Source organism: Empidonax traillii, unplaced genomic scaffold (genome assembly GCF_003031625.1).
Source record: "Empidonax traillii isolate 1590-97213 ecotype Southwest subspecies unplaced genomic scaffold, ASM303162v1 scaffold44:size1908036, whole genome shotgun sequence".
Taxonomy (NCBI): Eukaryota; Metazoa; Chordata; class Aves; order Passeriformes; family Tyrannidae; genus Empidonax; species Empidonax traillii.
In genome coordinates, this window is record NW_020955237.1 from 872,599 (window position 1) to 894,993 (window position 22,395).

At 40.9% G+C, this 22,395-nt stretch overlaps 1 protein-coding gene across 2 annotated transcripts in view; it reads right to left on the bottom strand.

Moving 5' to 3' along the window:
- The window catches only part of EGFLAM (EGF like, fibronectin type III and laminin G domains), a 70,935-nt gene that overhangs the window by 15,048 nt on the left and 33,492 nt on the right, over positions 1–22,395 (bottom strand). For both annotated transcript variants that reach the window (XM_027878700.1, XM_027878701.1), the window contains exons 8-15: positions 15,844–15,959; positions 15,263–15,599; positions 12,690–12,790; positions 11,334–11,434; positions 10,130–10,274; positions 8,132–8,321; positions 4,338–4,463; positions 3,354–3,597 (exon numbers count right to left, since the gene is read on the bottom strand). In XM_027878700.1, coding sequence (XP_027734501.1) covers positions 3,354–3,597; positions 4,338–4,463; positions 8,132–8,321; positions 10,130–10,274; positions 11,334–11,434; positions 12,690–12,790; positions 15,263–15,599; positions 15,844–15,959 — 1,360 coding nt within the window. The remainder of the gene's footprint in view (positions 1–3,353; positions 3,598–4,337; positions 4,464–8,131; positions 8,322–10,129; positions 10,275–11,333; positions 11,435–12,689; positions 12,791–15,262; positions 15,600–15,843; positions 15,960–22,395) is intronic.

A 22,395-nucleotide genomic window follows, 5' to 3' on the forward strand; every position in this document is an offset into this window, starting at 1 on the left:
GTTAGATTCAAATGCTGATTCAAAAAGGCATATCACTGTGAAAATGTGAAAATAAAAATTTAATTTTTTTTCGTAACAATCAACATGAGTTTTGAAATCTTTCTGTGGCACCTATTTTGAATGTCTCAATTTTCTCAAAGCCTGTTTTTGTCTATTTGGACAATGCTGGAAATATTACTTGTCACTTCTGAATGACACTAGGTTCAAAAAAGCTCCATAATAAAATACCATCAAGCAATGCCAGTTACTTCTTCTTCTTCTTTTTAGGTAGCACCATTTAGGGTTTAACTACCTTGGGTAAATCAATAGCTAACAGAATTTAATCTCCCTGATGAAGTCAATGTATACATACAAAGGGACCAGATAGGTTTGGCCACCTAGTAAGTGGCAATACAAACATTATCTCTTCTGATTAGAACATCATAATGCTAACCTTCCTGCTCTGCTAGATTTAATTAGAATTGGGAATGATTGAGCCTTGCAGAGTCATCACTTCAGAGCTGCAAGCTGTTTCTTGGAATCACGGGCCTTTTGAAACCAAACTTTCTTCAGGCATTTGAACACTCCTGCTCTTTACGTGATGTAAGGTTACTTTTCTCCATGTAAACTGAACCTTAAAAAATACACCAAATCATGAAGATCCTGATCCTGTGCATGCCTGGACAAGGGAAATCCCAAGGGACAACAATTTCTCTTCTTAGATATCTCAAAAAATAGTTCAGCTGCTGCATCCATCCACCCTTTCAGCATCCCTTCTCTGTGTCGAGCCCCTTGTGCACACTGTGCTGCTTCCACTGTGGGAAACACGAAAAACACAAGCTTCACCAGCATCAGCTTTCCTACTGCTGCTGCTGACATACATAAATAAGCTTGCCTCATTCAAATTAAAAAGACATCATAGCTGTGTTCTGAATATATTATAATATCTAACAGCCTGATGATTCTATGAAAGAGGTAGTCAGGTTGCTCAGAGCTATAGCCCCATTAAAGACAAAGAGTAGGCATGAAGATGCCTATGATGAAGATCAGGACAGATTTTTAAGTGGATGTTGACCAAGCCAGCATGAAAAACAGGGAATCTATTTATATTATTCAATCACTGACAGAGCTGATGACAGGGTGTTAAGTTGCACATGTAATCTAGAAAAAGGAGCTGAATAGGACAACCTGACAACTCTCAATGAAGTCCAATTGTCTCATGAGTCTCCATTACCCAGCTATCTCACCACACGCTTATTCCCCAATACATCACACTCAATTTCTCCAATTCAGGTGCTAGCTGGCATCCAGCTTGCTCTTCAGCTTTCCAACAGAAAGGGGCAGTGTCGACTCCCAGGCATCTGGCTGTGGCTTTTGACACATTTTAAAAGCCTACATCTCAGTAAAACTTTAGCCCATAGTGTTCTGAAGTGCTACAATATTCTTGGAGAAAAAAAAAAAAAAGAATTTACTTCAATGTGTTATAGTTGCCAGTAACAGGAATTAGATTACTGTAATCAGTAAAGATTGAAGGCTTTTGTAAGCAAGGCTATTCTGGGTTGGAGCAAAGGTCTCCAAAATTAGCTGTTTCTGCCCCTTTTCAGCAGAAGAATGGAACAGGGCAAGTATGGAGTGATTCTTCCCTTGATATATCATCCTGGCTTCTGGCAACTTGTCATTTAGCAATTTCCTGAGTCAGAGACTGCATCCGTACAATTGTGTTTGATCTCTCTCAATGGAGCTTTCTTCAAATCTGTCTAATTTTTTTTTAACCTATTTATAGTTCTGGCATCTATAGCATGCTGTGACAATTAGTTTCTACAACTTATTTATGCTCTGTCTGAAACAACAACAACAACAACAACAACAACAACAGCAAAAACCAAACAAAAAAAACCCACAAACAAACAAACAAAAAAACCCAAACAACAAAAAAAACAACAAAAGTCCTTCTGATTCTTGCACTGAAAAAACCCCCAGAATAATCATTCATCTCCATGTCATTCACAATTTTAAAACCTTCATCATACCTCCACCACACTCTTTCTTTCCCAGGTTGAAAGGTACTGTTGTATTTGTAGAAGCTGTTTTGTTCCCTCCCCTAGATATCAACTCTACACTCCTTTTTTAATTTTGCTAATTTCTTCTGAAATGAACTGACCAAAATAGCAGCAAGTTTTCAGGACAGGGTGCATTGTGGGTTTTAGCAGAGGCATTGTTCCTTATTCCATTCCTAGTAATTCTCTGCATTGTACTTACATTTCTGTACTTGCCTCTGAGCAGTTAGCTGTTGCTTTCACAGAACAATCCATGACAACTTCAGGATCTGTCTGACAACACTAACTGTTTTTCCACAGCTGTGCATTGTTAGGCTTGTGCATTATTTTGCATTTGCCTCCCTTGAAATTTCATCTCCTATTTTGTCATCTGAATGTGTTTGTTTGCTTGAGTACTCATTCAGTGTAAAATTAGTACATTTCTCCTAATCACAGCAGAGTCAAAATTCCTGATGTCCATCCACAGGAATCATCGGTATGCAAGAGTTGCAGGCAGTGTACACATTTTCCATAAGCTTTATATAGATTATTTCTAAATATAAGGTCAGCCAGGTCAAACTGGCAGCCTGCTGGACCATATTCAACATACTGAGTGTGTCTCTTCAGCCCATATCGCCTTTTCAGAAAGCCCAGAAACAGCTGCCTGGAAACTGGGCACTCAGTTGCATAGAGAGGGAGAGAAGCCCCTTTTTAGGCATTTCATTGCTTCTATCCTAGACATTAATTTTGGAATGCAATGAATCATTCTCAAAAGGTCTGTCTTTACCTGGGAACCTGGGGGACTAATTTTAAACCACATCTCTTAGACAGTTTACTTCATATAAATTGGAACCTAGCCTCAGGTTCCCAAAAACCAGCACTATGAAGAAGTGTAGAAAGCTGGTGGTATACCTTCTTGTGTCACCTTGACCTGCCACTTACTGCCTAAAACTGAAAATCAGGGTAGAGGATGCTCACAAAAGTCTCAATATTGTGAAATCCTGTGGTAGAAAATATATTCATAAAATCCCCCGGTTAGCCAAGGTACAGTGTCATGGAAGCAAGAATGGAATTTCTGCAATACCATATGGACACAAAAGTAACATCTACAGTAAGATGGTGGCACTGATAATAAAGCTTTGAAACATAAACCACTGTAGGAAGAAAACCCTGTCCCCCTGAATACAGTTTTAGTGCCTCTGTGCTTCCTTAGAGTCAGGCACTAGAGACCAGTTGGCTTGCACACCTAATCACAGGCTGTTACTCCTTCCAGCCCACTCCTCTCCTGGATTAGCACCATAGCACTGTTGGAAAGGAAACATTAGCAATACCATTTACCTGATAACAGCTGTTCCTGAGCCACAGTCGAATCTGAACTCCACATAACCAGCCACCATGTTAATGGAGAGGAAGTCCTTGCTGTCTGTGTCGTAGCTGTACAAAAGGACACCAGTCTCTAAATCTGGACGAAACGTCAGTTCAAACTCCATGAAGGAAAGGTAATTCTGTGGTTCCAAGGGCCAGGGTGTGCTAGCAAATGATCTTAAGGACTCGTTGAACTGAGGTATGGTCAAGGTGAGTGCTGGAAATCCAGAAATCACAAGCAGATCACTTGAGGCTCAGCTGTAATAGACTGGCACTTACCAACCAGTATCAGCTCCCTTTGTTAAGTAAAAGCTAACATTTAGCAAAACAACCTGATAATTTTGTCACAGAAATCAAAAAATTACTTTTTATCTTAGCCAACACTCCTTATTTCCCTCCTTTTCCAGGGATATATTAGTACTATGAAACATTGCATTTCTTTTATTTAGTGACTCACCATAAGGTTTTTCAGAGTAGGAAGTACATAATGGGTGGTGGCATGAAAAGTTCTACAACATAGAAAATAATGCTGCATGTATTTCACTTATTTGTATGTCTCTGATTTTAGCAGGAAATTGCTATTGTGTCCTTTACATTTCAGAATATACAACTGACACTTGTTTTAGGAGGAAAATGTGCATTTTTTTTAGAATTAATGGGAAGCTGTGGAGTTACCACTATTATTTCAGCTTTTGAAAAGTACGTTTGAGATGCTTAATTACCATTAGTTTAAATAAGCAAAGAGGTTTGAGAATCACTGATTGTGTAGGAGCTGGATGTAGCTCCAAAGGGGTGAGGAAAGAGTTTCAATGTGTGACTTTTAAACAAGTGAAGTAATAAGTGCTCTCTTCTGTCAGCATAACAGCACAAGACCTCCTCAGATGTCTCTATGTGGAAAATACATTGAACACTAAATAACATGTAGAAAGAAATAAAAGCATCCCAACACCCACTCACCTTCTTCACAATGATGACCTTTAAATCCAAGAGGGCAAAGGCAAATGTACGAATCTGCTTTACTTGCAGTACAGGTACCACTGTTGATGCAGGCTGCCTCATCACAGATGCCACTGCTACACTCACCTAAACACAGAGTCAGAACATCAATTTATCAGAACAGTTTGCCAGAGAAGATTAATTTAGCTGTTGAACATTGCTACTAACCAATGAAATTTGCTCTCCTGACAGGATTCTTTCCTATTTTATCAAATGGTGTGCAGTTAAGACATGGTAATTTGACTTTTAGTATTTTTTTCCTAATACCAGACCACCAAAAGACCTTACAAATAACAAAAAGTAGCCCTTACTAAAAAACAATGGCAAATGTAGATTTCAATCATTCCCTGAATTACTTATCTTCTGCTCTTCTTCATATCTATTTTCTCATAAAACAAAAATTCTCTAGATTGTTTACAAGCACTGTGACTTGTTTAATTTCAATTATTTTAAGTGCTTCTTTGTTCACTGTGAATTCATGCCATGCTGAGCATGGAAGGTGTTAATCATGATCAGCTAATCTTATTAGCCAAAATGAGGTTGGCAACCCTCTTGTCTGAACTAAAAAGGATCCACATAAACAGCATATGGGTTTTTATGGGCTTTTTAAGAAGCCTTCTTGCTGGAATTATGCTGAAATTGTTGTAGAGCAAATAACTTACTCATTTTCTTCTTAAAACTGATATCTATAAGTCAGATTATACAACAGTCAAATGTACAACTGATTAAAGTTCTTGTTGATTTTGTTTGCTTTCTCCTTTATTTTAGTTTCTGATCAAATAACTCTCTCCTTGTCAATAAATAAAAAACTGATCATATACATTAAGAAAACTCAAGTAAGATTTCTGTGGTGTAAAAATGAAAGCACACATTCAGAGGGGTAAACTAAGAAATAAACACTTTTTTGAGGCACATTGAAGTATCATCTCTGACACGATAAAAGTTTAATGAGGCAGCTCTGAAAACAGACACTGGGGAACACTTTTGTCATCTGAGATGACTGAGAGAAGTCTTGCAAAACTGTTGCAGTATTTGTGGTTTGGTTTGTTTTTGTTTTTTTTTTAATATAGCATTCTGATTGTAAGGATGGTTTTCAGACCAGGATTTTACACATCTTCAATAAGGCACTGGTGTAAGTACAGCCCCTGCTTTAGAATTTGAATTCCCATCACATAGCCAGAAAGAAAACCACAGACAAGCATGCAGATGCCAATGGCTGATGTGCTAGTTCACCCTGATCATTCTGCTGTCAGCAGTGGAAAATAACCTTTTCTCACTGACTCAAGACAGAGGCAGTAACAGCTCTCAGGTCATCTGTTACAACTCCCAGCCAGACCAGACTTGTCTCGTATTGCACATCTAAAAATCTCCCGCCAGCTCATTTTTCATTGTATGGAGGGAAAGTCTGTCTGTGTACAGCAGTCGTGACACAGGGCTCCAGGGCTAACTTGAGGAGCACAAACCAAATACACAAGTTGCCTGTGAGGAAAACAAATGTTCCTTCTCTGTGCAAGGAGACAAGTATGTCTGCCCCTGCCCACACATGGGAGCAGGGATGCTCACAGTGCTCACTGACCTATGTTTCTCCCTTCTGGTCTGCATTGCAATGGCCACAAGGGAACCAAAGCAGGACAGCTATCTTGTCTCAGATCCCTCGCATATTCATCAATTATTGTGACACTAACAGAAGTGATTAGGACTGGCTCCGTTATATAGACAAGGAAGCAGAGCCAAGATGTATGTGTAAACAAGGATCTCGATGTATAAGACACAAGCAGAAAACTAAGACAATGCTGTTCTTTGCTGCACCTGCTGAACTGTTAATCAGTGTTGGCAGTATGTTCAAACAGAGCAAAGTTAAAGTCCTTGAGAAACAGAAAAGGACAAGGAAGATAACAGTAATAGGACAAGTCACAGGGTTACTGGTATACGACACAGCTTGAACTCGAGCAGTCTTGGTTTCTAAGGACAGGCAGCTCTCCCATTATATCAGTGACTTATCACCACAACCTTTGGCCAGCACACGTGACTGCACTGAAGAGGCAAATCACGAGTCTGATGGCTGCATATGTTTGGCTGCAATGGCAGATGACCGAGGAGAGAAGCTGAGGCAGGAGTCCAGGATCCTGCTGTGCCTGCTCTGAACCACCAGCCCTGCCTCCCCTGCCAGCCTCTTAGCTCACAGTGGGACTTCTGCTGTAGCCAGCAGAGGCAGCACAGGGGCAGGATGGACCCCTCTCCTCCCCACCCTAAATTCTGTGATCCATGTACCACAGCACTCCTGATTTATATACACTGTGCCAGCAGAAAGAAAACCAAAAAAAACCAAAAACTGGCTAGTAAAAGTCATCCCCAAAACCTCGTAGAGTTTACTTGCAGGTTTTGATATTTAACTTACATGACATATTGTTTTCAAGTCTCTTCTGGTACAGTTTCATATGAATTTGTGCTGGCACATAAGGACAGTAAGGCTATATCACTGAGTTTCGAGTCACACATGGCAGAACAATGTATTTATTTTCACTGATGTTGATTGTTAAGGTAGTAGTATGTGGAGCATTCATGGATGGGAATGAAGTTAGTTGCAGGCCAAAATGCCATAGAGATTAGGACTCAGGGAACTTCAGCAGGGCTTTCATTTATCTAAAGTCCATAGATTTTCACTCTATTGTGAAATTACAATCTGCTTCCAAAGTCTTACTCTTTTCAGCAACTGTTTCTTGGGCCACTCTGTTCTCCCCCTATATTGCACAGAAGTTTGGTCATGGTATCTAGAGAATACAGAGCAATTGTTAAGAAGTTTCTCATTAATCACTTCCTTCTTGAGATGCCAAATGCACAGCTAAGAAGAGAAGAAAGACGACTTTGTGGCTGAAGCATGACACAGAATGTTCAGTGATATGGGATGTATTTCTTGTCTTTACCACTTGCTTTCTGACTTGGCTTTACTCTTAAACTGTTTAGACTGGGAGGTCATTAAAGCAAGGATTTTGTTGTCCTGTGGTTTTTTTAAGTTCCCATTCTGGGGATGAAATAGATGAGTAAGTAAGACAGGACTAGTCAATTAGCTTCCCTAGTTCTTCATCTTTTAATCTGTGAAGGGGAGATAATGCCATAGCACCACTTCACAAAGCTGCTGAAAGTCTTTATTCCAAGCTATTTTTAAATCATACCATGACTCTGGAAAGTAAAACAGTGGATGGTAGTCGGGAAAGCCTATTTGCTTCAGTATTGATGGTGTTTAATGGGGAAAAGCCCTCTGTAACAGCCACAGCGCTGCTGTGGGTCTGAGATATCCATGTCCTGTTTTGGACAAGTGCAATGGTATCTTTAGGCAAAACACATTTTGTCAGATCCATATGGTTTCAAATACAAACTCAGCATGCATGCTATTGATTTCTGATGACGTGACCATGTTAGTCAGGAGCATGAAGAGGCGTCCTGAAAGATGCTGGCAGTTGGTGCAGACATAGTATCAGCAGCATGGAGCTCACTGTTTGCTCACGAGATATAGTTTTACTATTTATTATGCACAATAACTGTGTCCACTAAAGATTTACTTGTGCAGCGTGATAAACTGCTTCTACTAAACTGATTCTACTACAGACACAGCAAAAGCAATGTGCACAGAATAAAACCAGGCGAAAAGCAGAGACCGCACCTTACAGCTTTCAAACTTGGACCATTGTTTCAACAGGATAAAAAGTAATCCCTGGTTAATCGCTGATTAAAGACCCCCATACCACTACACTTACCAACATCAGCACCACTGAGAGCTTTCCCTAATGGCCAGGGTCTCATGTCAATTATCTTTCCGTTGATGCTGAGTGACTGGACGCAGCCTTGAAACCCACGGTTGGTGCCTGTGGCCCTGACCAGCCAGTACACGCTGGGAGCACCACCAACGTAGAAGGGAGTCTGAAACGTAATTTTACTGTATTGGCCCTGCAGAGAAAACAGAGCACAACACTTTATATAACAGATGTAACACAGGATAACTTATTAAGCCACAGCAGTTACAATCAATATTTTTTTCTTCCACAAAAAATTGCGTCAGGGAATAAGTGGATTGCTCATTGGTTATTCCTCTCTGTAAGTCATTCCTCAAATCAGTCTACCATTTTAAATGAAATTTTTTGCACCCGTATCCATCATGATAACACAGACTACTACAAGCACAATAACTAACTTAAAAATCACTATGTTTTGAGGACAGATTGTGATACGTCTTTTGCTGCAATTTCTTCCTTTAATTTTGCCAAAATTGTTTGTCTTCTAAACATTAAGCCCTCAGAGACCAATGTGATGTTACCTTTTGGACAGAAACCAGCAAGTGTTTACCACTGAATAATAATGAAATGACAAAAAAACAAGAGTAAAAAAAAAAAAAAGTAAAGGCAAAAGACAATAAAATTACCACTTGAGAAGGGTTCTGCTCACTTTGTTAGTGCTAAATTTACTGCCCACCTTTTTGGGGGGGGCATTAACAACCCTACAGAAATGTACACATAAAGTTTACTAGTACTGCTACAGTGTACAGGAAAGAACAAAAAACATCCAAAAGCAACAGAACATGTTTGGATCATTGAATCAAACCCTATGCTGTTGTGGACAATGTAGTCACAGTTTCTTTCACAAATTGATCAAGATTTATATTTTGTCTCCTCCCCAGCGGTTCCTTCAAAACAGCACTGACCTTTAGTCTAAAGGCTTTCTGGATTTTTCACCCCTGCCCTGCCCCCATAGTGTTTAAAGCAATAAAATATATCACCATAGCCTATGTCTACCTGGCTAAATAAGCTGAAGTCATTGTACCTGCAGATGTTCACTTGCACAGTGCACTGTAGAAACTGTACACAAATCTCCTGATTCACATTTGCCCTTTGTGTGGCCTCATAGCATTGAGAACAGAGAGCAACACAACAGACACTGAAATTCTTTTCTCTGTCATTTCCAGTTGATGAGAACTCAATGCACTGCAATTTTTTTCCCTTCAGTGCTTGCACATGAAAGTGTAAAGTAATAAGATGTCTGAAGCTGATTTTTTTCAGGGCTAGGAATGGCATGCTAATAGTGGCCATCAAAGGAAAGGCATCTGAAACAATTTGAAACTACCCTTTCTTCCAGTGCCTTAATTTCATTTCTGTTTTCTGGCCATAGATGAGCAAGTCAAGGCATCTTCCTCTATTATATTTTACCCTGTAAGCCTTGTATGAACTTGCTGGTGCTAACATAAGTCAGGACAGAATGTCTATTTCCATTACTCTGCTTAAATCTGTGTCCAGGATATGCACCTAATAACACTTACGCATACAAACCTTGTGTGGCTATATGCATATTATATAGAAATATATATACTTGCATGCCCATATGGATCTAATTTTTATGTCTGAATAAGAGCACATCTCTGAGACTAAAAAAGAAAGCAATCAGGGACAGCAGCTGAACAATCTGCTAAACTTCTAGCAGCAGCCTGTATGTGAGACTAGCAAAGAGTAGCAGACAAGTGGCAGAGGAATCATGAAGGACAACAGGAAAACTGTGATGTGATTCAGGGATATTTATCTCTGTAATTTCTAGACCACATATTTGGAAGAGTAATCTGTACACTGGTACTAGTTCACTAAATGTCCCGACACTGATAAATAAAAATGCACTTTTAAAATCTAATCAGACTTCTGGTAGCAAGAAAAAAATTGGCATCGTAACTTTGAGAGAGCCCAAGGTTGAGCTGCAGGGGCAGGATTACCAACCTGAGATTTTCCTGTCACGGGAGCATTGCTGTCCATCCTGAGCCAGCCATTCACCCCATCTCTGAACAAGGTGACACTGTGCCAGTTCCCCAGCTTGATTTTGTTTTCACTCGTTATGACTCCCACTCCAGTGCCACAGTTGAACCTGGGAGCAGGAGATAGAGAGGACAAGGTGACAATCTCACAATAATCAAATAACCAAAAGTAATTTTTAGACTCCAAATATTCGTTTTGGACTTGAGAACCTATCTGTTCCACACTGCATATAAGCACAGGAAAATTAGACAGCAGGTCTAGTATATCTGTTCTAAGTTTCAAACTTTATCATCTGTCTTCCTACTGTGGAGAAGATTTTGCATTCTCTGGCCATACCAACTGCATTGCAAGTTTGCCAATAGCTGAAACTGTTTCAAGATGGAGGGTATTACAATCTAAGTTCCTGCTATCACAGTAATTTCTCCTGGGAATTTTTCTAGCTACCTGGTGAAAGGCAGTGCTACATTACTAACTCAGGTACTGTATTTGAAACTCAGTACTCATTGGCAAGAAGACCTCCAGGAGAGTCTCTGTGGAGCTGATTGCGCACAAAATATGCCATTTTGCCTGTTTGCCATGCAGCACAGGTGAAGAGAAACACTACCTAAGGCACATCACCCACTTTGTTATTCCTCACTTTCAAAGCGTTCACTCTCCCAAGTAAGGAAATCCTGGAGATACTCCTTCACATGTTTCATATCCATCAGACTGCAAGAAACCCTCTTCTTCACTTAAGAAACCTGCAACTCTCATCTAAACAAGAGTTATAAGATGAAGTTCCTGGTCCCTTTCTGGCATTAAATGCTTTATCTTCTTACATTATCTGCGAGTCTTTTGCTGCAAAACATAAACATTGACTATGCACCCCTCGATGCACCATCATCTCAGCAAATACAGGGGCTCACTGGGAATTCTGATAACATAGCAGTGAGTCCCAGACTAATGTCTTGAAGAAAACGGATCATTTTGCCTTCACACTGAGGTCTGAATAAAAGAGTTTAACAGGGCACAAGTTCACACACTAAAGAAGGATGAGAGAAAAAAGTATGAAAGAACTCTTAAATTAGATTGTCCATTTGGTGCACTGCATGGTGCAGAAGTCAAAGACACTGTAGATATTCATCACATATAGAAGACCCAGGAGAAAGATTCAGGATGGAAGTTTTACCTGAACTGAAGGCTACGTCGGATGATTGCCAGTGACATAAAATCACCCCGACCATGTTCATTTTCTCCACAGTACAGCAGCAAACCATCTTCTGATTCAGCCTGCAATCATTGTATCAACACGAAAAATCAAAGTCTAAGCCTCACAGTAACAGATAAAAGCAAGCAGCAGTGGGGAACTTTTCTCTAGAAAGGGTCAGCATTTCTCAGATCTAACTTTTAACTTGCAGAATTAGGAACTGGTTGATCAATTTTGAATCCTGCATTTGAAGAATCTAGAAAATCACTTCCTTAAGTGGTTTATGACCATCTACTTACAGTATGATACTATCAGACCTGAAAAAAAGCCTAAAAGTACCAAATACTGTCACACGTGTCCCATGTGAGATTTCTGAGCACAAGGTCTACGAAGAGTGTCCTAGCAAGCCTTTAAAGTGTAGACACATTAGCCTTACTGAACATGAATACATACACCCTACTTTACGTGCTCTGTGAGCCTGACACTCTTCAAGACGAACAACCCATGCTGGCAGCATTTCTCCATATGTCCCAACAGCATAACAGCTGACACAGTGGCTTTTTGCAGCCATTCCGCATTTTGAAGTGACAAATTGCCAGAGGAGTATTACATCACCACATAAGGCAACAGCCTGCTGCTGCTCTAGTGACAGTCTCACACCCAGGCTGTGAAGCTGGTGAGTCTGCTTTCATGTGGGAGTAGGGGTGTATCCAAGAGCTTGGCCGCCCTCCCTACAGGCAGCCCTAGCAGTTCTGTCCCTAAGCAGACAATATTAACCCAAGCCAGCATGGGACTTTGGACCTGTATTGTAAGCAGCACAGTATCCTGAATGTATTAATAGCTGGTGGACCAAACTTCAGAGGTGGAAAATAATGTCCACTTAAATCCTGCAGGCTGGAAGAGGAACTCTAAATGCAGGACACAGTGTTTTGCTCTGTATGACAGGATCATAGTTTCTTATATGTGAAGATACCACATGCCACTTCCAAACTTCGAATTCACAAAAATTATGAGTGCACTTCAGCCTATAGCTCTTTCATATGACTATAACCTTGCCAATATACATTGCTGCTAGTCTGCAATACCAGTATTACTAGTCCCAGGGATTCTCTCATGCAGTGCCTACCAATAATGGATGCAAACATTTTAGCTGCTTACAAATTTCATTTACATTCACTGAAGGTTAAGCTAGATCTTTACAGATGAAGGTTATGTACAGGTCCAGCACAATTACATTACAAGCTATACTGAAGCTGTTATTTTGCTATTGTCTGCTGCATCAGAATAAGCAAATAAAATTTAAAACTCCTATGTGAGCTAGGTATTGCTCAAACTTACCCTGAACTCAAGGGTAATTTGAAATGTCTGGTAGGATTTTTTCAGTGGTTCAAAGGTGATATATGAGTAGCCAGAGAACTGAGGATACTGGATGCTGATGTCTGAAAAGCAAAGAGAAACCTGTTATTTAGCAGCTTTCTTCCATATAAAAATCGATATATGCATTTAGTACTAGATAACACCAGGTGGAAATGAAAGGAAGAGTTCCTCCAGAGACCATTAGTCATCAGCAGTCAACAATCAGTTAACCTCTTGCCTTGTCTTCCCACCACTTTTCACAACTAATTCCTTCATTCCCAAGGACCTGGTGAACTTGGAAAGAAACAGGATACTGAGGGCCAAATACTGCTCAACAGTTTAATCACAGGCTTCAGATGAAATTTCTCCAGATTTTCATCCTTGTTACAGAAGACAGAACCCATCAATTTTGTATTTATCTTCTTTTAAGAATTCATTTAACAAAGAGAGAACAAAGTAATTTTCTGTTTTGCAGGATTACAAAAACATATGCCGGAAGTACGTCCAGACTCTCGGCTGCATTAGTCACTGCTGCTCCATAGCTGCTGCATCGAGCATCTGGAGAATCACTGCATGTCTCATAACAGCCCAGCAGCTTCCAGCACTTCCCTCAAGTTTGCTCAGGGCAGAGGCTGAAGGAAGTGATGGTGAAACGAGGGTCCCTGCAGGAATCTATCCATCCCTGGTTACTCTTCTAAATGGTCTTGTCCACTGGCATTATCAATCCTCACCTTTCATTATCTTGTGTTAGACCCCAACCCTGAGAGACAGTCAAAATCAGACATGTCTTACTGCTCCCTTTGCAACTAATTTCCCTAAGAAGCACAGAAGACAGACACAGTTTCAGGCCTGAATTCTTATTTTTGCAGTGGATTTAAGTCTAATGAGGAGTCCTATTCCTCTTAGCTATTTGAATACTGTGTTTTTCTTACATATTTGCATCTGGATACAGTTCTCTCAGCTTTTTTGTTTGCAAGGCATACATTTTAGGCTGAGGTAAAGAGGACCAGTGCTATAAACCTGAATGCAACATCAGCAGAGAGCAAGCCCTGATCACAAGCAGAACTGCCTGGATCAGTGCTATGCAGCTGTTGATTGTGAAGAGAAGTCTGTTTCCATTCAGATTAATATACTATTTAGCAATACTGGTTGCTGAAGAGAAATTCAGTACAAAGGAATACTGACCCATGGTGCTACCACTTACTAAGTAATAACACACTCCCCAGTGAAAAATGGTGGGTTTGGACTGATGTTAACAAACCCGCTCTGCTAGTTGTATACAGCTATGTCAGTTCAAATAAATCCTCAACTCTTCATACTTGATCAAGGCCTAAAATCACATCTGCAGCTGTTTCATGCCGCTGAGTCACAACAGATTGTTTTCAGAATGAGATCTCTTTGTTACAGTATTTCAGTTTGAAGAAGATAAAAACACCCTCAGTATCTGTATCCCTGATGCATGACACTGTGCATCACGAAGGTCTAACATCACCCTGCTGAAGACACATGTGTCCCTGGTGCTCTGCTGTGTGTCAGGGTCTTGGCAAACCAAATCAGCAGGCAGAGGGACAGATAGATCAGCTCTTTTTCGGCTGGAGGAATAGCACCACTGTAACCAAGAGGACACTTTCTCTGCATGTGCTCTGGCATTCATCTGACCCCTTGGTTGCCAAACCAGAAGAAAAATTACTTTGGAGGGAAAAAGTGTAATGTGCTTACGGCATGGTGAGGGAGCTGGACTGGCTTACGAGGTGATCTGCTCAGTTTTAACCCTGCTGAAGAGCAAGTTTAGGTTTCCAGAGGGAGAGAAGAAAAAGGCAATGAGGGAAGAAGCAGGATGGTCTCCTTCAGCTCAGTAAACTCTTGTCCTGGCTCAACTGCCTTAAAAGAAGGTAAGAGGAGGGATGGCAAATCCTGACTGGGACAAATGCACCCAGACTGCAGGTCATGCTTTCTGAACTGGGAAGAGGGTTTTATTCCTCTCTTTCCCCTGTCTGCCTGACATGAGTGCTGGGTTTACCACTCCAGCACTTTTGCACTGTACACAATGTGGAAAACCTCCTCTGGTGGTAATTTTATAATGGGAGCTCTGGCTCACATCACTGCTGCAGGACCAGCATCACCCAACAGACCACATTGGGAATAAGGTGGTTCAGGGCTCCAGCTGGTGACAAAAGGCAAGTGTCAAAGAAGGGTGGAATGTCTCTGTTGGAAGCTGTGAATGCCACGATGGACCTTGTGACACCCAGATGACTACCAACATATGTGGCTTCATCACCCCCTCACTTTTAGGTGGGGAAAGGAGGATTAACCTCCCCTAAGCATCTTCAGACAGATTCTGCATTCAGCTTTATTAAAGAATAACTTTTTCCCACCTAACCAAGGAAAAAGAAGAAAGGGGATGATGTCTGAAAAGGGATGTGGAAGTTGCTGCTATCCTCAGGGATCCATTAGGCCCAGCTGGCTGCTTCCAAAGTGCACTTTGGTAGGTTCATTGGAAAGCTGCTCCTTGCCTCAAAGAGGGGCCAGCAGCAGCAGGTACACGGACACCTTACCTTCCGCACAGGTCTCTCCTCCTTTCCCCAGGTTGCAGTGGCAGCGGGAGCCACCCCGGTCGTAGTCGTTGATGCAGAAGCTGTCCGCAGAGCACACGGCCTCGTCACAGGACAGGTCAAAGAGCCGGGCCGCAGAGGACATGCTGCCCCTCCTTGCTGCCCAGGCTGTGGTCACCCTTGCTGTGGTGGAAGGTCGTGTGGTGGTGGGAGTGGAAGTAGTGGGTTCAGAAGTGCTTGTAAGGACTCGGGACAGGAGCCTGGAACTAGACCCTGGCGCAACCTTAGTTTTGACCAGGAATTTTCTGTTACCTCCTTTAATAGCAGGAAGTGGTCTGAGCTGAAAGGCAATAAAGAAACACCAGTTGAGTAAAACGTAAGATGCTATGGGGAAATGAAATAAATACACTTCAAGATACAGATATGAGGCAACAAACTCACCCTGAACAAAGAAAACGAAGCAACCACATCACTACATCTGAGCACATAATATCAGGTATTAAATGACCTGACAGGACTGGACACTTTAAAATATCAAGATTATAAAGAAAACATAAGTGCCAAAATGAAATCTTGAAATTTACCTCTTCTATATAAATGTCGTAGTCTGAATCATCAACATCAAATCCATCCCCATCACCAGTCACTGTATCTGTGACGTACCGATGCCCATAGCTTCCACTTCCTAACTCCTCAGAGCCTAAAAAGATATAATTGGTATATTCAGTTCATATATTTTTTTCTCTTTACACACAGCAATTCAGACCTTACGACTCCCCAGTTCACAACACTTAAATCTGAAGTAACATTATTGATCATCCTATACAGACAATGCTAGTGTCTGCCTGAAGGTGGGAGATGCTGTCCAAGTGATGTATGCACAACTTAAAACAAAGGGAAGGCCTTCATTAAGTCACTTTTTAGGTGATTAAACAAACAAAGCAGGCAAAGCTCAGTTCTCCTTCTGCAAACTGACTTCCATTCGTGACTCTTCCAGGACAAAATTTCTGAACTTTTTCAGCATGGACAACCTTTTAGTGACTAAATAGTTTTCAGGTCAAGCTTTTCCCTTTTATAAATACACAGCTCTGCATCTGCCCTACTGGCAACCAAATAAACTGGAACAGCAAAAGAGATGCACAAAGGTAAGGCATGCTCTGCTTAGGACTTAATCCACCCCCACTGACTCCAAAGCATCCTAAGTGTATTGTTAGACTACTTTTGAAAATGGAATTTAGCTCCTTGAAAAAGAAACATGGAAAAACATCTTAACTCAGAGAGTAGTTAGGCACTGGAATGGGCTCCCCAGGGAAGTGTTCACAGCACCAAGCCTGACAGAGTTCAAGAAGCATTTAGACAACACTTTGAGGCACATCGTGCAATTCTTGGGATTGTCCTGTGCAGAGCCAGGAGTTGGACTCAATGATCCTTGCTGGTCCCTTACAATACAGGATATTCTATGATTCTATGATCATGTGTTCTTCATGTACATAATCTGCTTCTGTCTCTCCCTGGAGCGCTGAACTCTGCAATGAAGGACTCTGGGCTGGGAACAGACAATTTTAACAGTAAGGATATCCTCATAGAAAATACCTGTATTTTTCTGCGCTTTTAATAGTAAATTCTACTTAAACACTGGTTTTCACCTTTTAGCTATTAAAATTTACCAGAAGTCATGAAGAAATATAGTCTAAGCAACCACATCACTACAGTTACTTGTCATTTCAGTGAGGTTAAAAGCATACAGACATTTTCTAACCATTAAAACAACAGACTCATATACCTGCCTTTTCCATAAAATATTTTTTAATCACTTAAAAACAGCATAGGTAACCTGTGCTTTACAAAGGCTCTGTACCGAGCTGATCACAGCTGTTTGTTTATTCACTACCAGTACTAAACAATCCCATGCAGACGCAGAAAGTTAACAAGGCTCAGCAAACTTTCAGAAGGAGCAGTGTGCACTATATAGTGCTATCGGGCTGCTTGAGTCAGTCTAACCGGGGTCAACTGTCTCTCACCTCGGTGGACAATGCAGTAAAAGCATTTCACTGACCTGATACAGACAGGATTGCACTTATCTAAATCTTTTTGTACTCTTTTCTCCTTTTCTGAGACTGCAAGACAGAAATCCTGGCAGTCACTTACGAGATCAAGCATATGTGCATCAGATATGAACATGTGCCCTGCCTGGCTCACTGGCCACACTCCATACGCTCTGTGGGAGTTACTTATCAGTGGGCTTTACATGTTACATCAGCACACAGAAAAACTGAAGGCAAATGAGTAGAGGTAATGAGGCACACACACTTGTAACCAAAGCAAGCATGCTAGACTGGGAGAGAATATGGATAAGTCTTTCCATATTATGTAAAGCTAGTCATTTGTAAATAATACAGTTTAGCTGTACATTAAACATTCAGCACCAAATTCTACCAAATAAGCTGAGCAGAGAACTTTAGCTTTATGACTCATAATGAGACGAGGTAAACTGGACAAGCTACATCCAGATTATTTCTGTAGTGACTGTCAATGCACAGGCAAAGGATTTCTGTTAGAGAATCAGACTGCACATTTATGAACTGGTCCCAATCCTGCAACCACTGGCATGAATTCCAACATATTGAAAACAATAGGTATTACCACAAAATGAACCAAACCCATTACTCTTCGTGTTCCCTTTCACAGTCACTAAGGTTAATCACCTTCCAGGATAATTTTACTCCAGCTAGAAAGGTAGAAAGACTAGAGTGGAGTAGAATAGAAAATTATTCTGTTGGAAGGGACCTACGATGATACCTAACCCAGATGCATTTTCTACACATTATTTCATGAGAATTTATATAAGAATGCATTTCTACAAAGAAATTTCAGTGTGTAAAACCTCAAACATAAGCATTACAAATACGATTTTCAGTTTAACAGAAACTATATCAAAGAAGCAGAGCTCAGCACTAACTCAGGTCCCAGCAGATGCAGCAATTTTCAACTCACTAGAACAGTGTTTCTTGTAAGTCAGGTCTGTGCTATTACTAACTGCGTTTGTATTATGTGTCTAAAAGTATTTCAGAGCTAATTTAGTCCTTCTAATAGATGAAACTGTAATTTACCTAAGAGCAGTGAAAGCCGAAAGACAGTTTTGGAAAAAAAAAGGAAAAATCACAACCATGTGTCAGGGGAAACAATCTAACCTGTATTTAAACAAGCTGTAATACACAAACTCCGTTTTCTAACTTAGAAGTCACAAGCTAAAACAACATCTGTTATAATCCAAATGCTGTCACATTGCTTCTCTTTTCAGTCAAACTTTCTATTGGCTTGGTGGGATGTAGGTTCAATAAGAGTGGCACACCTTTATGAATATCTTATATGAATATATATATATTCTATATATGAATATCTTTATATTCATACACAGGAAAATTTTAACTCTCAAATTTGCATCCAGAAACACACACGTTGCTTACAGGTATGGACATGATTTTAATGCCATGCCAGTTTTACGGAAGTGTATCTATCTCTCGTGATTTGAGTTATCACTAAAGTACATTAAAAACTACCACCATGCAATGAGACATGGTAACTTAGGAGAGGTTGGCAGTTCCCCAAGCAGCAGGTGTGCCTCTTTCATCTGGGACATCAAAATGTTCCATGCTTTTCCAACAGAAGACCTTGGTAGACAAAATGTACCCACTATTTTAAACCAGACAATGACTCCTTTATTGAACTGGTACAACATTTGGAGCCTGAAGAGAGCAAAGAAGGTGACTTATTTTGTCTCCGAGGCCCCTCTTCAAAGACCTTCACAATGTAAGTTTGGGGCCACCAGAAAAAAATGTAACTTCAGAAGGTGTCCTAATATCGACAGGTCTCTAGCACTGCCCCAAATCTCCAGTTCTGCCCCTTGCTGGCTCTACCTATATGAGTTTCAGCCACCACACCCTCCATTGCTCTACCCACTGATCTGTGAACAGTTTGGGTATCTCATAATGCATCCAGAAGCAATGCAGTCATGGAATGCACTTGCTTCTGGTTATGCCTTTATATAGGTGATAACACACACAAATCACGAGATGCTAGCCCACTGTCTTCTCAGTTGCATTGTTCTTGCTTACTCTTGGTTTTTGTTCACTTGACATAACATGATAGTCACATGTGATATAATGTGATAAAACTACAAGACAAAAAAAATGAAAAGAAAATAATAGATCCTTTTGTAGAGAACCCCCCACATCAGCCGATCACTTATGAGCACTGTGGTGCTTTGGTGGAGAGTTCATCTCGTAATGGGTGGCAAATCAGGGACAATTAAGCAAAGTGGTACCCTGCAAATACCAAAACAATGACTGCAGAGATTACAAGGGTGCTATATTTAATTAAATATGTTACAGTGTTGGAAGAAGATGAAGTCTGATTAAGACCCTATACGAGGTCCTGTAATCCTGTTCTATAATTAATTGAAAAACTTGTGAGGGTCATGAACCATAGCCTCTTTCCAAATAAACAGGGATTAAGTTATATTAAAGAAATCTTTCTCAAAATAAATAGAAAGCCTTCGTTTTGCTGATGAGGTTGCCACCAGCATACTGATGAGATACGAATGTAGGAGGCAGAGCAGGGAGCACTGCAACATGGACAGATTGAATGGGAGAGTTAAGAGACTGATTGCCTTGATGCAGAACTCCTCACAGGTCTAAATCAACTATACATTAAGAGCATTTTAATCTGACTTTTATGCTTCTCAGTAACTAACAGTGAGATGCTGCATTTCACTTGGCCTGTCCCTTACTTTTTGCCTCTGTCCCTTTAACTACCAACACTTCCTTTCCAAAGCCTTTGGAGATCAGTGGGAAAAAGTTCTGTGGAAAACCTTCTGCACTTGCATCGTCTAAGACACATCACTATCATTTAAGTCAAGGTTTGTCCCCAGAGACTGCTCTTTTCCTGAGCCTGAGCCGCAGCTGACACATTCAAGCTTCGTACAGAATATTTAAGCACCTGTGTCAATGCCTGGCTCAGAGTGAGTCTGGCGGTGACAGCCAGGACCAGAGGAAGGGATGTGCCCCAACTAAGCAGACCCTTTTCTGTGGAGACAAGCAGGAGAGTATTTTTAACAGAAGACACTTCCTCTGTTGGTCTGGCAAAGCCCAAGGCTGGTGACCTTCCAGGCACGGTGCAAACTCCATCTGTTTCCCGAGGACGTGAAGAGTATTTAAGCAATGCAGATGATGACATTTTTTTTGATTCTTTAGGAGAGTTTATTTTGTTGTTTCTGAACTGAATGTGTGTAACTTTTAAATTTCCAGTGAATTGTTCTTAACCCACTGAAAGATTTGACATAACAAAACCCTAACAACCCAGTAAGTGAAATATCCACAACCTACAACTGTAATTAAGAATGGCAACAAAAAAATGATTTATTGTATCATTTCCATCTAGAAAAAAATTAATGAAACCAAATCACAAATAAATGAGAGCCCTAGGGGAAACTTGCCCTCTGTTTCATCCCTGAAAATGGAGTAATAAACCAAGTATATATTTTTTACTAGGTAAGTGGGTAACTGCTTATAATCAAGGCCACATGTTCTATTTTCAAGGACCCTGGGAGGTCTGTTACATTAGGTGATAATGTCAGCATCCCCTGAGAGGAGCAAATAAAGACAATGTTTTCTTATGCTGAACTGAAACAATGCAGCCAAGAATACTGTAAAGCCAGCCATCTTTTAAAAACAAAATGAGATAATTACCTGTAAGAATGAGATAAGCCCCAGCAGAAAATACCCCCAAGTAGTGTGGACTCATCTCTGCCTCAGCCTTCCTAGAAGAGCTGCAAGAACATCTGCGCAAGGCAACACAGACCCTTAAGTTTCACTGCATTTGAGGTAATGCTGGGAATTTGTTATTCATTTGAAACAAGCATCAAAAAAAGCACTAATTATTTCAAGTCAGGCACAAACATCCAGCATATACAAGCATACACCTACAAATTCTTGAAGTCCAAATGCACTACATGCTTAGGTGCCAGCTGTATGTGACCTAAGTGTAATGGAAAGGAGCCTGATATTGCACGAACTTCTGCCAGTTTCTTGAGATATTTCAGGTATCTCTCAAGATTACACAGGCAGTCAGGAAAATAGCATCAAAAACCTGTGGCATGTGTCATGGTTCACTGTTTAGACTGGAGGAGGAACTGTGATAATAATGAAGATAGTAATTCCTAAGGGGAGCCCCTGGTGGTCTAGTGGTTAAGGACGCGGCACTGTCACCGCCGAGGCCTGGGTTCGATTCCCGGTCAGGACACTCCCTGGGCAGATGGAGCTCGTTAGCCCTGTAAGGCAATCCATCTACGTCCTGAGGACCTCGCTGCCACCATCCAAGCTCGCTTGGCCCCGGCAGATGAACCTCAGGATTAAAGGGTGGGCTCAGTTCCGCGCACACTGTGTCTCACCTAAAAAATCCAATGCGCAGGCTGGAAGGTGGAAAGACCTTCCCCGGTTCTTCGTCGCGAAGACTGGCCATATATATAATTCTTAAGATATGCACTCTGAAGAACAAAGATGCTTCAGTTTTGGAGATGCCAACAGTCTGATGCCTTTCCGGCAACAACAGGTGACTTAGAGGTCTCTGCTGGCACTTTGAGGCTGTCAAGCAACTGGTGCCATCTGAGATGCATCACCTGAGACATTCGCAGAGGATTATCAGGTGTCTGTGAGATGCCTGGGAGGCATATCCTACAGTGACTGCTGAAAACCACAGAACCAAGAGGACCTCAAATCCGCTGAACACTTACACCTGAGCAACTGAAGTGAGTGATTAACTGGTCCAAAGAACTGTGCTTTCTGACTACTAGAACTGGGAAAGTGCCTCCAGATACATAATGTGAATGAGGCCTTGAGTTTAGCATGCTTTTTTGTGTCATGAAAATTGTCAGTGGTTTAAATCATTCTTCAGGGTTTTTTAGTGTTTTTGGGAAAATTAAACGTTCAGGTTATGCACAGCCTTAGTCAAGAACATTTTTTCACAACAGAAGTTTAGCTCCCCTACTAATGCACAATGTACTCATGTATCTAGTTAACATCAAACCAGTCTGCTACACAGACATCACAACGAAAGACAACTGAGAGCTGCAGTCAACT